General features: G+C 39.1%; 1 protein-coding gene across 1 annotated transcript in view; it reads left to right on the forward strand.

Moving 5' to 3' along the window:
- The first annotated feature begins 38 nt into the window (after positions 1–38).
- C6H10orf67 (chromosome 6 C10orf67 homolog) overlaps positions 39–18825 on the forward strand; it is a 44134-nt gene continuing 25347 nt past the window's right edge. The window contains exons 1-7 of the mRNA XM_042472956.1: positions 39–226; positions 1066–1140; positions 2438–2587; positions 10653–10680; positions 12430–12594; positions 14014–14072; positions 14960–15031. Coding sequence (XP_042328890.1) covers positions 179–226; positions 1066–1140; positions 2438–2587; positions 10653–10680; positions 12430–12594; positions 14014–14072; positions 14960–15031 — 597 coding nt within the window. The 5' untranslated portion in view covers positions 39–178. The remainder of the gene's footprint in view (positions 227–1065; positions 1141–2437; positions 2588–10652; positions 10681–12429; positions 12595–14013; positions 14073–14959; positions 15032–18825) is intronic.

Raw genomic sequence — 18825 nt, forward strand, 5'->3', positions numbered from 1 at the left:
GTAGAAAGTTGGGTATATTTGTTCATTTGTGATAAATTTAAAATTGCATATAGAATAGAATGGAATGTAATAGAATATTTCTAAGCATGGAGTCCTCATACATGTCTTTATTTTTTAAAAAACTAAACTGCTCTATTATCATGTTTTGAGAAGATGCTGGAACATTTAAGCTTGAGCAATGTTTGTTGCAACAGACCGCACAATCTCTGTGCATAGTTACTCAGATGTAAGTCTTACTGCATTTAGTGTAACTTAATGCCTGATGTGTCTGTATATTTGAAACCAGAGGTACTAAGCATAATGGGGCTCTGGCTGGGAAGCATGTAGCCCCCTCCCAATCTTGTTAGCAACTCGCATATGTCCTGCCCATCATAGGCAGTGATGGGGGGTGGTAGTAGTTGCCATCTGACAACAGCTGGAAGCCCACGTGTTCACCTTCCTGGTCTGCACCATTATTCTGCTCATTAATCTGCAACATTCCAACCAAATTCAAAATAGCTACCCTCTGGGTAGGATCCGGGGATACAATTCTCCTCCAGTGTTTACACATGCAGTCAAGATCACATGACCCAAACATCACTGGAATTGCATACAACTCCATGGTACTCAGCAAAGGAAAGGGATGGGATATAGGCTTGTAGATTTTCCTAAATGCAGTCTGTTATGACTTCTTCCACCACTTCCGGAATGATCCTCATTAGCTATTGCCACTGGGCTGTTCAGTCCACTGAACAAATATGGCCAGGGGTTTACTCAGGACTAGGGTGAAAAAGAAGGCAGCTCAAAAACAAACATATTTGTAGGCTGCATTTTAGCAATAGTTTGGACCACACATTCTACAGCCAGCATGGGAGATTCTGGGAGCTGTAATTGAAAGAATAATTTTCCATGTTTATTTTTTAAAGCAGTAAAAATGAATAAATGTTAATTTTGTGATGAAAAGGATAAATTTATCTTGGATAGGACATTTATACAAATTTTAATAAAAGGCATTATTAAATTTTAATAAATTGTTTCAATAATTCATAAATGTGTACTCTTCTTCCTTCTCCCATATAATTACAGAAAGAAGTCAAGATGCGGCATAGTTTCCAACAACAATTATGTGATGCACTAGCAATTCTTCAAGCACACTATGCAGTAAGTTAAAAAAAATCTTGCTACCATGTGTATTTTGTGTGTCTAATATCTAGTGGAGCACTGTTCATCTGCCTGCACTTTCTCAGATCTGGCATCTGCCCTTAGTGATGGGACTAATAGACCTTCCTGTGAGCCAATAAAACACTTCTCACAGCTGGGAAAAGTGATTACTGGCTGAGGAATTCTGATCCCACACAGTAGGTTTTTACAAGCTCTGACAGCTTTTATAATAAGTTGATAAAGTCTCTGGGCCATTATAAAATTACATATGGTACACTATGATTGATTCCATCCACTGGTACAAGCAAATGTAATAGCTGTCAAGTTAGGTAAAGACACCAAAGTGGAGCTCCCCTGATGTCATTTTGGCTACCTCTTTCCTTCCTCCTCAGCTACTGAAAATTAACAAAAAAAGAACAATTTGCTAATGCCTGGGAGTGCTTCTGGATCCATCACTAAAAATGATAGCTTTGATAGATGTGATGACCAGGAGTGCTTACTGTCAGTTTCATCTGTTATGCCAGTTGCACCCTTTCCTGCATCTGGGGGAACCTAAAGATGATAGCGCACATGCTGGTAACCTCAAGACTGGACTTTTGTAATGTGCTGTACATTGGGCTTTCTCTGTACCAAGTCTGGAAATGCCAAATAGTTTAAATATGGCAGCAGGATTGGTACATCCAGGACTGATCATATCAAACCAATATTAAAATCACTCCACTGACTGCTAGTTAATTTCTGGACAAGCTACAGAGTGTTGGTTATTACCTTTAAAATTCTACATGGTCTGGGTCAAGGTTACCTATGGGATCACTTCTTCCCATATAATATACCCTGTGCACTCAAGTCCTCTGGGGAACATTTACTACGGTCAGCCAGGACTTATTTGTAGGTTTAAAAATTCCTTCTCTTTTTACTTTTTAACAATAAAGTAACAACAATAATCATCGTGATTTTTTTGGAAATGACTGTTTTTAATAGATTGAAAATGATTTTTAAAAGGCATGCTCAGGTGAATTGCCATTTACTTTTACATCTCCTAGTACCCCTCAGCTAATATGGTCATATTGACTAGGGATTTTCTTGTCCGAAAAAGGAGCTTGTCCAAGTTCTGGCTAAAGAACCCTAATTGTTCTACTGCTTTAGCAGCAGAGTTGGTTATCTTGACATAGAACTGTCAAATTCAAATATGATTTAGGGTTGCAAAATAAAACTTGTGGTCATCAATAATTGTTGTGCTCTAGTTTGACATGAAGCTCTTGGGGTCTCTCACCAGTGTTCTTGCTTGCTTTAACAGAAATATTTTAGTATAGAGAAAGAAATATATGGAGAAGATGATGATTCAATAGCCAGAAAGTTTGAGAGGTTAAGGAGTGAGCTTGATGAGCAGGCTACTACAATCCAAAGTCTAGAAGAAGAGCTGCAGGAGTATAAAGACCGAGAAAAGGTATGCTGTTTTGCAAAGTCTTAAGAATGGATTTTATGTACTGTATTTGTAAATAGGAGTCAATGTGGTGTGGTGGTTTAAGTGTTTGGGACTACAGCTCTGGAGAACAGAGTTCAAATCCCCACATGGGCATGAAAACACAGTGGATGACTTTGGACAAGTCACACTCTCTCAGCCTCAGAGGAAGGCCAAAGCAAACGTCCTCTGAACAAATCTTGGCAAAAAACAACAACCCTCCAACAAAATTCCTGCAAACGTGAAATAACGTGAAAATAAACCAAAGGTAAGATGGAGGAAAACAGCAGCTTTTTACTTTCGGGAAATACTGAAAGTAAAAAAGCTGCCATTTTTCTCCATTTTACCTTATCTTTATTTTTGCATTATTTAACATTTGCAGAAACATTGTGTGATAAACATCCCACATTTGCGTTGTTGTTTTTTAAAAATTTTAAATCAAGTTTAAATCCCATTTCTGATTTGCTTTGTGTATATATTTATATGTGATACCCCTCCTTCCCATGTTATTCTCACAACAATCCTGTCAGCCTAAGATTAGGAGTAGTCTAAGATCATCCATTGAGATTCATGGCCCAGTGAGGATTTGTATCTGGATCTTTTGAGTCTTAAAGCCTATGTAGGATATAGCTGACATTTGAGGCTTCTTCGCGGACACACATTTATACAGATTTCACTTCTCTGATGAGTCCCATAAAATGTGAAGAATAATTTATTTTTTTATTTTGGTGTGGATGGGATCCAGAGAACCATTTAATATATGCTTAAGGTTGTGGCTGCGCCTAAAAGGATTTTTGACTGTTTTTTATCTTTCATCAACACAAGCTGCTATCACACTGCAAAAATAAAGCCATGACTCAATGCTATGGGGTTCTGGGATTTGTAGTTTTATGAGATATTTAGTCAGCGAGCTGTGTTGCCCCATCAAATTCCAAAGCCCAGAATTCCATAGCATTGAGCCAAGGAGATTAAAGAGATGTCAAGCTGCTTTATTTCTGAAGTGTGGCAGCAACCACAGACTTCTCTTTGCTTTAATTCTAAAAGAAATGAGGTGTTACAGCTGACACACAATGTCAATCAGACTGTACATATTTATTAACAGAGTTTGGAAAAGTGACCTTTTTTGGGCTATAATTTCTAGTCTCCTCTGGCAACATGGCTATTGGCCATATTGGCTATGGGATTCTGGGAGTTACACTCCCCCCCAAAAAAAAACAACCCCACATTAACAAGTTCTTTTTGTTCCATTGATAACTCCATGGAATTGGCAAGGAAGTTACTTGTTAAAAAAAACACCTGACTTTGTGGAGGTAAGCAGAATCCTTTGATTATTGCAAAGGAAGTAGCCATTATGAGGTAAGAAAGAAATGCTTCTTCCATTCCAGAAATAAATATGAGCATAGGTCAACCAGGGTTAAGAGAAATTTACAGCCTTCTCATTTTACTGGAGAATTAATAATCATATTTAATATCTCTCTCCCATTGACTGGCTTGGAGTGTGCCTTTTGCATTTCATTACTTGAAATAACCATTAGTGCAGCGTTTCTGCAGTAACATAACAAAATTAAGTTGTTGCTTTAATTTAGTGAAATCCACTTAATTTGCATTGTTTTCTATTATCTATTCGTTCCCGGAATAACACAGCTTGTACGACTGCCCCCTCTTGTGGATTATGATCATGCAGACACAGTGATTTAGATCAGGGGTAGGCAACCTTTTTGAGCCGGGGGCCGGGTTGCTGTCCCTCAGACAACTGGGGGGGGCCGAAGCCAAAAAATAAATAATTAAATAATTTTTAAAAAATTAAATATATAAATAAACCAGGACAAATGTAGGACAAAATTTTCAAATGGAAGACACTTTTTTAAAAAAAAATGGAGGACGTGCGAAAAAATTTGCTGATTTTTAAAAAAATGTTAATATAAATGCATGTTTCTGAGGCTTCTATAGACAATTGCCCCCCAAAGGCCCCGGTGGCAATCGGCGGCCATTAATCCTTTCTATAAAGTTCACTTGGATTCTGTATTCTGAATTGATGTAACCTAGTCCATGAATATTCCTCTATGGATTTTTTTAATTTGCATCAAATGTTGGAATTAATAGCCCAGAATCTATGGCTGGACTTTCAAGGATGGGCAGCTGTACAATTATTTTGATTTCTTTTCTGAGTGTTATTTTCTAATCCATACAGCATAAAAAGGAGCAAGGGAGGGAGAGAGAGAAAAATGTGGCAGCACCTTTAAGACTAACTGATTTTTATTTTAGCATTAGCTTGCATAGGTATAAACTCACTTCTTCAGATGTGTAGTATTAAAGCCTCACGTATAAACATTTTTATTAGTAGAATTTGTAGTGATGGACAAGTGTAAGGGATTAGGGGACCACATGACCACTTTGTGGTACCTTGGAGGGTTACATCCTCAGAATAAAAAACTTTGCTTCAAATGCACCAAAGGATACCTTTGGAGCAAAAATATTTTTGGGATTCTAGCGGGCCCTGAAAACCTCAAATATGGTTTCGGGGCTTCATGCAGCCCATAGGCTTCACTTTTCTCTCCTTGATCAATAGGATTATTCTATAGTAAACACCTGGAAATTCACAATGCTCTTCCTGGTACCTCACCCTACAACTTTTGTACTAGCATGTTTGCTTGTGTGCCAGCACTACATAACAGTGACACCCACACTTCAAATGTGACGCCAACACACTGATCCAACAAGGGAGAACTGTATGTGGAAGTCATCTTCTGTGATTGTAATTTGTGTAGATAAATGTGTTCAAGTACATCCTTGGTTGAATTATGATAGAGATTATTTTTAATAGAGATAGAGATATGGATCCTCATCTAGGGTAACTGTTTGTTACATATGAATGGCTCTGTACAACGTGAGGTACGTTTGGCCCAGTTTGGGGGAGGCATTGTATTATTATAGCTGTTACTATATTCTACATCACAGAAAGTCATTGAATAGGAATGCTGGAATGGTGGATTTTTTTTTAGGATTTTTAAAGATGCTAAAAAGAAAATACTTGCTCTAGAACTGTACCATGCTGGCTAGGGAATTCTGAGAGCTATTGTACAAAAATGTAACTTTCCAAAATTCAGCTAAAATGTGGCTGATAGGGTCAATAATAGGATGTGGAAGCCTTTCAGAGTTGATGAGCTATGTTTTGATAACCAGCCAGTTTGGTATTTGGTATCTGCAGACATTTCTGCTTAGTGTGTACTCTCATTTCATCTGGAGACTCAACAGTTAATTTTATTTGCAGTTCTTGCTTATAACAGATGGTGGAGCCAAAGGTTAACCATGCAAAAGCCACAAGTTATAAGGATTAAGTTGTTGTGACTACAGTAGATTATAACGAATTGCTGGTTTCAAACAGTAGGGCTATGTTTGAATTTTAAACATTTTCAGTGCATCCACATCACTGACCAATAACAGCAGTAATTGTTGGCAATAACAATAATTTGTCATAATTAGTCTATTATTATTATTATTATTATTATTATTATTATTCACATGATACTTTTTAACCCAGAGGCCTCCAAAGCAAAGGACAATAGATTAAAATGAAAGCAGATAAAAGAAGATTAAATGGATGAGCCATTGGTGCTCAATTTCTGCCATAGCTAAACAGCTAAAATTTAAGCCTATTAAGTCTTGAAACAGTTCTTTAAAAGACCCTTTGAAACTGCAGATTTGTTCTGTAACCACACAGGGTGTGTGTAATAGTATCACAAGGGAATATTGACTAATCGTGTCTTTGTATTGTTTGATGTTTATTAACGCCCTCAGGCAGAACCTTCTTGGAGACATCCTAGAGGATTTCCCAGATTTTGATAATTTCCATAAACAAAGAAGGATTTCTCTCTAGTCCAATGAAATAGCTAGTAAGAATGGTTTTTAAAGACAAAACCAATGCCAGCATTTAGGGATGGGGAAATGTACATTGACTTCTCCTTTATCTCTAATGTTTCTAATAAACTGCTGCATATAATTACATATTTAATGCCAGTTAATGTCAGCAGCTGGATCCCATAGGTATGAGTGTGCTTAAATTCCAAAATCATCACCTGCCTTGTACTTATGATGCTTCTAGGTGGATCTTTAATTTGATCTCATTGCTGCTTGCTGATTTTTTTCAATGGGGCTCCAGGACGGAAATATGAGCTATCAATGCAGAACCTCCAGGCTAGCATCCCCAAGCACTGTTTGTGCTATCTGAGAGATGCTAGGAATTATAGTCCTGTAGTGTAACCTTTCCAATATCTGGATTTTAATAGGATTAACTCTGTAGACAAACCCTATGCACATTGATGCATGCTGCCTTCATACTCTAAAAAAGATTATCCTTGGATGTCATAGAATCATAGAATCTTTGAGTTGGAAGCCCTTACATGAACATGAGTTTCAGAGCTTGAAAATATTATTTTTGATTTACAACCAGGGCCACCAAGAGTGGGTCTGGACGCTTGTGATTTTTTTGGGTTGGGAGGACCAGAGGTTCACTCATTCCTTTAAAGTCCCTAAAGACTTTATGGGGAGGAGGAATATACAGTCACTGCCACCCACAGTAGCATTTTCCAGACACTGCCTGAGGGCACTCTTTGGTCCTCATCCAAATGCTGAGCCCTTCCCAAGTGATGTGTCATTTGGTGACCAATGAGGGCCATGCAGGAAATATTTAGGAGCTGTTCCCTGGGACAGAGAAGTTGACTAAAATTAGGAGAACAGCTCACCGAAGGGGAGGTGCAGTTGTTCCTCCTCCTCTTCCTCCTCCTCCTCCCCCATCGTGAGTTTTTGCCCAGCTGAGTCCATAGTTGTTGTTGTGTGCCTTCAAGTCATTTCTGACCTATGGCAGCCCTATCTCAGGATCCTCTTGACCAAGATTTGTTCAGAGGGAGTTTGCTTTTGTTCCCCTCTGAAGCTGAGAAAGTGTGACTTGCCCAAGGTCATCCAGTTGGTTTCCATGGCTGGGCAGGGATTCAAATTCTGGTCTCTAGAGTTCTAGTCCAACACTCAAACCATTACACCACATTGGTTCTTGAGACCATAGCAGGCTATCTTTGTTTCCAGTCATCACTACCATTGTCATAGGTCTTGCATTTTTCCTCAGGCTTCTTCTCATCCTTCTTGTTCCTGTCTTCCTTCTCACTGTCCTACCATTTTGCCCACTACCTTTCCTCCCACAAGTGGCTTCCTTTCCCCCCCTCTCTTCGGCCCCAGTCCTGATCTCTCAATAAGTTAGGGCAGCCCCATGCCCTTCAACATTTCACACAGACAAAGCAGGACACATATGGCCAAACAACATCAAAATATAGTAAAGATGGCAAATGTTATTACTGAACAAGAACAGAAGCGTTAGAAGAGGATGCAGCAGTTTACTTCACCCTGAATCTACTGGAAAGAGCAAGATTCCACCCCCTCTTGTCTTTTCCTTGTTACTGAGTTGTTTGAGTCTATTGATCCCAAACTACTTTTGCACTTTGAACTCAGTTTGCAGCCACTGAAGGAAGATGAAGAGACAAGGGGAAAGTGGGAGGAGGAGAGAAAAACTGGCACATTTTAAAAGCAAGAAAAGAAAACAGGACAACAGAGGATTCATTAGGATTATCCCATCAACTTGGGACAGTTGGAGGCTATGCAGGCCATCTTAAAATCTGTACTATTTTGTAATACATTATTATTTTCCTTGAAACTCACAGTTTTACAGTGGATGTCAAAATCAATTGACAAATAGTGATAGTACAAAGGAAGAAAAAAACATATGCAATGGATACTGGGCCATTCCAGCTCCCTGTGCCCCAGTAATTTGTACCAGCCACTCCCTGCCACCCCATTGACTCTCCCTATGACTTTCAGAATCCCCCGGCTAGCATCTGTGTTAGCTGGGAAAATATGCATTTATAATCCCAAAATATGACCTTTCCAAGGTCTGGATTTAAGCAGGATTAACTCTGCAGAAAAACACTATGCACACTAATGTATGCTTTTTTTATACCCTAAAAATATTATAGTAAAAAGTACCTTTTTGGACTGCAATCCCCAGTCTTCCAATGGCCATTTTGGGTGAGCATCCTTTGAGTTGGAGTCCAAAAAGTAACTTTTCTAGGTTCTTCTTTCATTAAACTTGCGAGCACCAGGCTGGCCTAGCAAGCATAGAACAAGCTACATCACACACATAAGTACTCACACTTCTGTCCTCTAAGATCTTGTCACCATTTCCCACTCCTTAACATCTGCCACATAAAGTGCCCACCTCATCCTCCCTAATGATACATCTGGATCTGCCAGCTGCTTGCACAAGATCCAGTGTTTTGGGGATACAACTGGCAGACAGATTGCAGATGCAGGAAACCCTCTTATACCGAGTCAGAACTTTGATTCATGTAACCCATTATTGTTGACTCTGACTTGTAGCAGCTGCCCTGTGACTGAGGCAGGATTCTTTCCTAGACCTATCTGGAGACCACTGCATTCTCATGGGGCCTCCCATTGAAGTACTAACAAGACTTCACCATGTTCAGCTTCCAAACTCTCATAAAATTGGATGTGTTTAAAGCAGTATGATGATTTTTCCTAGGGTAGTTCTGCTCTACCTGCTTTGGATGGGATGTCATCTTAGTGATCAAAAACTCTAGGCTACAGCAGCTAGAAATTGCTTCATACAACCAAGCTACTAGAATCCCAGTTCATATCAGTAAGGGACAGGGTAAGTGGACAATAGCTGTTTTAATAAGAAAGGCAGATGCATCCACATCTAGCAGCCACAGGTCTCCCAATCAAGCCACTAACTAACACTAACATTTTGCTTGCAGGCACAAGAGAGGACAAAAGACACAAAAAAGTTGAAACTTTAAACTTTTTAATAAAAAGGGAGGAGGAGTCACTGAAGGGCTTCAGTGGATGATCTGTGTATAATACAGTTGGCTGTCTGGATCCATGGGGAACTAAGGCCCCATACAGACAGGCCAAAATAAAGCTGCTTTGGGTCACTTTGTTGGTATGCTGTTTAAATGTTGCATGTGTCCTAAGAGTCCGGTAGCCATGCCAAAGCCACAATCCAGTCCTAAGGACTGGAGCACAGCTTTGGGGCAACTTCCAGACTCTTAGGACGCATGCAACATTTAAACAGCATACCAACAAAGTGACCCAAAGCAGCTTTATTTTGGCAGTTTGTATGGGGCCTATCTCTGTTTTTTAGTCTACACTTTCCAGTTGCAGGGGGATATAGTTCAGTACCTTGATGGAAAGAGTGGATTCATTCTCCTACTGATGTGGAAGACACCAACCACTACTTATTATGGCACTTTTAAGTATCTTCCTGGCCATTGACCAACAGGCTTGTTCTGGCTTCTCTTGAGCAGTGTTCTGCTAGGTGTGGAGGTTATCCTTCCTGCATGCATACATGCTTCTACCAATAGTCAATTCCAGTTGCTTGAAGACAGTTCTCACTGATTTCTTCCTCCTCAGTTTTGGGGCACAGCCACTAAAATAATGTTTAGGAACAAAACCGTGCCACATTTTTTACCCAAAAAATATTTTTTCAAGGGCCAGAAGGGTTTCTGGAGATATCAGAGACCACACAGGAGCGCCATTGTCCTCCTGCAGGCTGTGGATCACGGTTCCCACCACTGGGCTAAGAGTTGAAGACTGGTCCATGGTCTCCAGTGAGGATTGACTCCAGGTCTGCCTGTTCTTGATTTGTCATTCCAACCAATCTTCCTTACTTATTCTAAGAGCACTGGCCATTAGAAACAATTTGTTGTTAAATTCCAGTATTCTCTCTCACCCCCTCTCCCTTGCTGTTAGAGGAATTGAAGTTTAGATAGGGCAGAAATTCCTGCATGTAAAATTCTTCTGTTTTTTCCTACTCATTTGTTCTTCCTATCCTTTGAAATACAGTACATGGTCATCAATACCTTTTGAGTATTCATGTAACTAGACCATGTGACCCTGGAAAGTTAGGGTTATTGGACATATAAAGATATGTCTCCTTCTTACGTCTACTCTCCCCCCCCCCATCTCTTTCTCTCTTTATCTTCAGCCATGCTTTGCCTTTCCATCAAAAGATGGTGAGTTAAAAACTGAAGCTCTTCCTTTTACCTAATCTTTTCATTAGCTAATTGGAATGCAGGCTCTCTATGCATGTGTAAATGTAAAAAACGTTAGTAAACTTTTTCTAAGTTTGTAACTTGAAACTGCCTGCCTTGTTTATTTTTTTAGTCAGTTTCAATTTTTTGAGAAACAACATCAGATCAGGGCACGCTTATCTGCTACGCTGCTAAAGGATGGCTGATTCCTGATAGTTTTATTTTTCATTCATATTTTTCCCAAACAAGGGCTAACCCCCTGGGAAACTCTAATTTCTAACACGATTCAGCTGTCCATACATAAAAGGGGACAAGGCTGCAGCACCTTGAATGACTGTGTAGAAGGGAAAACCTCAGCAGATTAGGTTTAGAGTTACACCTGCTGAAACTCTGTCTTCTACATACTTATTAAAATGCAGCAGCCCTGTCCCCATTCACATCCTTGAAACAATGATAGTTAGACATGAATAAATTCTATTCACAATTTGGTTTTGTTGTACCTCTAACCCTCCAAAACATCAAGGTCAAAAATTTTATTTCCCTTTTTATTTTAAAATGTTTTGAAGGGAAGAAAAATCTGCTTTTGAATACAAAAGAAATCCTATAATAGCATGCATTTCCTTTAAGCAATTGTGGGAATTACTCATCATCATTAGGGATTCTTTTTAAAGGACTTCACAATTCATTATGACGTCCTGGTGTCATTATAAAGTTGTGTTTCCACTTTCTTCAGAGAGCTTTTCTATCCTGTCGAAAGAAATATGCAGCAGTAAAATCTCGACAGCCATTTGACAATATATGCAAATGTGTTAAATAGCTTTGAAGCAGACAAGAAGAAAGAGTGACTCTCCCAATAAGCTTGGATGCATACGAAGTCTTTTCCATAATGAACGTGGCCAGATTTTAACAAAGGGCATGCATAATAAAAATGTAAATGAGTTTGCTTTACTAAAAGTATAACTTTAACGTCTTTTGTTGTGTGCTGTCCTGGAACTTTCCTACAAGGTTATCACTGTTTGCATGGAGATTTAAACCAGAGTCTTCAATGGCATTTAAAAAAAAAAAAACCTGAACGGACCATGTGTGATGTGCATGCAAAGCTATCTTAATGTTCAGAATATGAATTGCCTCTGGGTGGCTCCAGCATGAAGCAGAAAACCAACTGTGTTGGTATCAGGCAGCCTGATGGACTCCATGTGGCTCCCAGCCTGGAAATTTCACCAGTTTGACGTGTGATGTGCTCCTCATGGCAATGGCAGTGCTGTCACTGAGAAACAGCACAAAGAGGGCAAGCCCCCCCACCCTCCTCCTTAGCCATGCACTTTGCAACCCCCTGGAGTTGCCTGTCCATGGTTTCTCCTGCCTGCCTAGTTACGGACAGCACTTCATAAACTCAGAGAGAAGTGTGGGTGGATGGAGCGGCCCCAGCTGGCTCCCCAACACAAGCTCCACAATAAACTGGTCTGAATGATGAGGGCAAACAAACAGTATGATATGCATTATTCTTGTCAATAACCCATCCCCATGTGTTACGGTCTTTTTGTACACTGGGTACTGCAGCTCTTTCTTCCGGCAAGTTCTATTTAGTCTCCTGGTTTTTCTTCCCATTCATATTGTAACTAATATGACAGGATTCAGAAAATTTTATGATAGCTGTATTGTATAATTGTTGGGTGCCCAGCGGTGGCAATTTACATTTTTCCCCTTCTTCTTTTATGCTTCATGCTTTAGAAATGGACAGCTTCTTAATCTTTCAGTTTTCAGACAGAGACATTGAAACACAGTTGCTTAAGCAAGAAATTTGTGAGTTCAAAGAACAAATGGCCAGCCTGACTGAAAGATATACACGCCTTCAAGAAACTATGAAACGCAGAGAAAAAGAACATACTGACTTAGGTAAACATTCTCACAGAACCAAGAAACTCAATTGATTTTAATATATATTGAAGTATTGAGGGGGGTGACATTCATCATCTAAATTGGGCTGGAAAATATGACACAGTTATTTTTTTGAATTTTTCTGTTTTCCTCTGTAATTTGAGATGATTCTGAAATTTCTCTGACTTAGTGGAAAGTATCTTTTTAAAACACAGACTTCTTTTTGTTGTATTTACTGTGCAAATCTACAGCGCTTTATTAATAATAATAATAATAATAATAATAATAATATTGATGAGAAAAGAAGGTTAGTTATCTACTTCTGATACTTACAGTTCAAAGTTGGGATGTTGTATAGCATTCTGAACTTTTTTCACCATATATTAATATTTTGTAGCAAAATGACAGTTCTTATGTAAGTACAAAAGGGACACTGGAGTATAAGGAGAAATGTGTGTTGATGAGGAACAGGTATTACGATACCTCTCTTTTTATCAAAAATGCTATTGGTATTGGATTTGTCTATCCATGTCAAATATTTCAGAACCTTAATTTTTTTATATATTTGAGAAAAATATTTGGCCAGTTTTTTAAAAAAGTAAATTATTCCTGTGTGTGAGGCATTCTGCATGCCAGGTAATGCAAATGCTGACATGATAGGTTTGTGTCTGTGTAAAATTACCTCTTATGACTATAATGGAAAGCTAGAATTTTAGGTGCATATGGATTCTGAAACACTCTCTCCTCATATTTCTTTCTATATGGGTCTGGGTATGTAAATAGATAGACAAATGAATGGATACACCCTTTAAAAGAAGTTTTGCCTTCTGGCCTGCTAGATGCTCTCAAGGCAGCCAATAGGCCTTATGAAAACAAGACTTAAGAACAGCACAATAACTATAAGAAATGATTGGTGAAATAATTACAGCAGCCTATAGGACTGCCTGGGGGGAAAGCGCCACAATACTAGTGGACAAGAATATGAATTTAACATGAAACCAGTGTTACATTAAGGTAGTTTTATCATCTCACATGGTGATATCTTCCTTCTCTTCCCCTCACCCCAATATCTAGTCTTCAGATATTTGGTTTGGGCAATAAAGAGCCACCTGCTACATTACTTTGTATGAGCTGTGACAAACAGCAAAGATGAGCAAAGCTAGTATGAAAGAAAAGCAATGGGTGCTTGGACACACTTGGCTCTTGAACTTATTTCTTAATCTTCCTCTCTCTGACCAGCCAGCTGAGCAGCAGGAAGAGTGCTCTGAAGGTCAAGGCCAGTTGTGAAGGTCACCGGTCTGCCAGTGCCTCCATCCGCTCAGGCCTTCCGATGGGCTTACAGACTGACCTGTAGTGCACGATATGAATCTCTTTAAATAGCCATGTAATTTCATGGTCTGCTTTATTTCCCCCCACCCCATCCTCTGCTTCTTTCAGAAACTGAAATGCAACGTATTAGAGAGAGAAAAGAGAAAGATATGAAGACAATGCAAAAGGTACTGTATTCGTTATTTATTTATTGACAGTGATGGATTAACTCAGACAAAGACACAAGAGCCAGGGAGTTATTCACATACATCCTATCATCAAAAAGAACTGTCCTTCAAGCTGCCCGGAGACCTTTGAGTTAAGTTTTACATAACTCATCATTTTCCATAGACCAGACAAGTTAACATTTCAAAAAGAAAGCCCTGAACTAGGAAACTAAGATCTTGAGGCTGGGTCTTACCTTGATCAGACATAAAAGAGAGGCATGAATGGCTGGCAGTACTATAGAACTTCTGGCCGAATTTGATATCTTAGCTGGAGAAAGTTACTTTTAGGAGACTACTGCACTTTAAAAGAAATTCCAAATAGCCCAATAAGAACCATTGGGATCCTGTAGAGCAGTTGAGTCTAAAAAGAAGTCTGAGGCTGCATTTACAGTGCAAAATGAATTCAATTTGACATTGCTTTAACTGCCATAGCTCAGTGCTATAGAATTCTGGGATTTGTAGTTTTGTGGGCTATTTAGCCTTCTCTGAGAGTTCTAGTGCAAAAACAAACTATACATCTCAGGATTCCATAGGATGGAGCCATGACAGTTAAAGTGATGTCAAAGTGCATTCATTCTGCTTTGAAACAGCAGCCTAAAGGACTTTTTAAAGGACAGAGGTGCAGTTAGGTGGTTACAAGCATGAAAAAAAAATTTTTTATTACAACTCTGAGAGCCAATCAGCCAACATGGATGGCACCTTGTGAGTTGTTGTCTAAAAAAGTAAATTTTCAAAGCTGTTAGTATCCAAGAAGGCCAAATATTTTCAGCCAAATACTAAAATATTTTCCTTTAAAATAAAATCTGCTACTTTTCTATGACATCTCACCATCCTCCTCTAAATTTTAGCTACTGACAACTCAAGAAATATTGAAACTGGAACTTGAACGGGAGAAGCAGCGAGTGCTATCTAAAGCTCGGGTAAGATCCTAAACAAAAATATTACACTGCTAATATTAAACCCAATGTTTAATGATCTTCACTTCAAATACAGTGTTATAATATGTTATGCATTTTTCCTCCTCTCCTTCCACACCTGATTAAAATGGTCAGCGAGGTTAAGCTGTGAAAATAATGTCCTGAGTCCTAATCTGACTCTCCTAGGATCTTGACTTGGTCCTCCCCTTCCCAAATAGCATAACCCCTTTCTATGACACTCTTTGGTCATTTCTCAGCTTTTGTATATTTTCCCTTCATTCTAAAAAGTTTGAAATGCCCCCTCCCCCAGCTCACTAAAGGCAGCAAGAGCTTTGAAGCTGTGTCCACACTGACAGGAAAACGTGGCTTACTGTTGCAGCTTCCAGATACACAGGGAAGACAACCTGTCCACACAACTGGCACCCATAATGGGCTAATACCAACAGCACTGTTTACAAACATTGTTGTACAAATGTGAGCTTGTGCAGTTAATTTGCATCAGTGTGTTGGACTGATGGCATTGTTGTGCTAGTGTGCAGTTGTAAAGTCAACTTTCACATCTGTAAAAGGAATGATACTGGAAGCACTGCCCAAACTTAAAAGTGCTTTGGTGCAGGGGGAAGTTCCAGGTGGGAAGAAGTCAATGGCTCACCAACACTGCAACAGTCCTCCTTCCAACCCTACACCAGTACACTATCCTTGTGCCTAGAAGATTCTCTGGAGTTTCCATTCTAATCCAGAGCAAAAAGGGACTCTTTTTACTACAGATAATCATCCTGGAGCTTGGATTGGGCCTATATTTTGCCAGTTTTGGCCCCGTGCACCATCTGAGCAAGTCAGTGTGGGAATGGTGTAGGAACATTTCTTTTTCTCTGTGCAGACATCACCTAAGATAAACTGTGCTTGTAATTTTGCTCTGAATCTTTTGACTTTAGCTCCATCTAGCACTGGAATGTGGCCCCTAAGAATTTGTATAATAATGTGTGTTTTTTAAACTTCACTGATCTGAAGAAGGGAACAGAAGGGTGAAACAGGGTTTCATTTCATGTCAATCCCTCTCTCAAACACAGACCCCAAAGCAGATAATCTTGTGGTTTATTGTGCATCTTTCATGACATCTTTGAAAACAAGCATAAAGACCATACTGTAGTCTGAATTTGAAATTTAGATTTGAACTTGAAAGTTAGAATTCTACTTTGACTGCATAATCAATTTCTATTCCACTATTCCAGTTTTCATAACCAATAAGTGTGCTGTGAAATATTCTACATTTTTTGCTCTTCCTATTGTTCAGTAAAGTGAAATACTCAAGCTGATATGTATGTGTGAAACAGAATTATGCCAGTGATAAACACACTAATGGGCATCTCTTATGTACTCTGCTTGATACTAACAATTGGATTTAACCCAGAGTTCTGCTACATTGGGGTGGACAAATGGAGACATCTAGAAGTTGTTGGACTGTTATGTCCAGCATTCTTAACCATTGATTTTGTTACTTAGGGCTACTGCAGTGTGCAGTGTGACACCTGGAAGTCCACACACTAACTGTCCTTGTGTTAATATAGACCATCTTTATCATGGAATTGTCTAGGTTGTTTTTGTTATATGCCTTCAAGTTGATTCCAATTTATGGCAACCCTAAGATTAATTTATCACAGGTTTTTTGTTTGTTTGTTTGTTTGGCAAGATTTTTTCTGAGCGAGTTTGCCATTACCTTCCTTTGAAGGAATGTGACTTGCCCAAGTCACCCAGGGGATGTCCATGGCCTAGCGAGGATTCGAACCCTGCTCTTCTGAAGTTCTAGTGCAACATTCAAACCACTACACCATGCTAGCTCTACCCTGGCCTCATTCCCACTACCTTTTAAACTGGATTGCAAATTGATCTGAACTGGTTCAAACAATCCTGGTTCCCACTTAAACTGAATTGCTGAAGTGATTTCGAAAGGGGGGCCATGCGGTAGACCCATTTAGATTGTGTATTTTTGACACTGATGTTTTCGGCGTCTTTTTCAATAAATCAATTCCGTGCAAGTGTGAACTACATGTGGATCGAAATAAATTTAAATTTCCCTCCGCTCCACTGTTGAATCGATCAATCGATTCGGATTGCACACTGATTTATCTGTAAGTGGTAATGAGGCTCCTATCTGTACTATAGTTTAAAGTGTCTGTTTTCATGCTATATAGAAATTGACATGCTTGATCGCAGATACATAAGAGTTGGTGTGTTATCTAATGGGACCAAAATGAAGATTGTAGTAAGGTTTTGAATGTAATCCCACTACTTTGGATACCCCACCCCTCAGCTGAAAACGTATTTTGGATTTCTATATTTTTTCTAAGGAATGAACATTTATGAACTGATGTTGATCAAGCTTGATGTTTTGGCTTCAATCCAGAACTGATCAGCAAACTTTGGCTTTTTAAATTGCTGTTTGGGTCCCATTTTTCAGGGGACTTGGTGTGGAACAAAGTTTATGGATTGCAAGTACTAACAGCAAAATATTAATTTCATTTAAAATCATAAGTGAAAACATCAAGATGAAGTTGGACTATACCAGGTAAATACAAATATATTCAAGTAAACACGCATTTAAGTGTTTGCCATAAAAATCATGGGGCCAGTCCATTGTCACTTCAAACAGATTTCCGTAGGGAAAAAAAATCTTGATCATGCATTTTATCCCTTTTAGAAAGAATTCTGGAACTTTGCAGATGACTGATCCTTTATTATATTATCAGATTTTCACCCACTTTTGAAGGATTGAATGAAGAGATAACTTGGTTTCATATTAACTACTGTCAATTTTTGTTGTTGTTGTTGTTGTCGTTATAGTAGGGCAAGTGGGATATATCACAATAATATAGAGTAAAACCCATCTTGGCTTGTTTTTAATAAATGTGCCAAAGAAGAATGGATTCTATTCAGAAGACGAAAGGTTGTAAATAACACATCAATATCACTTCAGCTATTTACATGCTCACTTGTTTGCAGCCTGTCACACACTGTGCCAAATTATAGCTTCTTTGTGTATTCTGTTTTCTCAATCTTAGTACCATATGCCATGAGTTATTTCAAAGAGGGTCTAATCCTGACGGTCCTTATTCATTAGCTTCAGAGGAAATAGGAAAAACAGGACTGCCATTCAGAATACACTACCAAAGAAGAGGAGTGATCAAAAAGTTCCCAGCTTGTGAAATATTTACTCAGTGGCTTTTTATTAATGACAGTCATAATTTCAAGTCAAAATATTGCTCTTAATGGACAAGCATAGCCATAATTATTCCACATAACAAGGTGGGTAAGAATCTCTAGCTGGAATCCCATTTGTGAACTACAGTAGTTAGTTTTTTCTAGGGTGGTGAGAGAAAGAAGAGAGCTAATGTGATGGAGTGGTTTGATTGTTGAACTGGGACTCCAGGAGAGCAGGATTCAAATCCTGATTCAGCTATGCGAACCTGCTGGGTGACACTAGCCAAGTCACACTTCCTCAAACAATGGCAAACCTATGTATAAATCTTGCCAAGAAATCTCTACAAAGGGTCACCATAAGTCAGAGTCAACGTGAAGGCATGTGACAACAACGATAGAAGAAAAACAAAATCTTCAAGCAATCAATTTTTTCTAGCCTCTTCCAGTCTCTCCAACCTCAATTTCTCCAGTCTATTTCTTCAGTAAGAATTGTCCATGCAGTCATATTTTCCATCACTATGGCGCATTACAGACGGGCCTAAGAGGCGCCGTCCTTGCATCGCGATTACGCGTGAGGGGCGGCACTTCCAGACGCGCCT

Source organism: Sceloporus undulatus, chromosome 6 (genome assembly GCF_019175285.1).
Source record: "Sceloporus undulatus isolate JIND9_A2432 ecotype Alabama chromosome 6, SceUnd_v1.1, whole genome shotgun sequence".
Lineage (NCBI taxonomy): Eukaryota > Metazoa > Chordata > Lepidosauria > Squamata > Phrynosomatidae > Sceloporus > Sceloporus undulatus.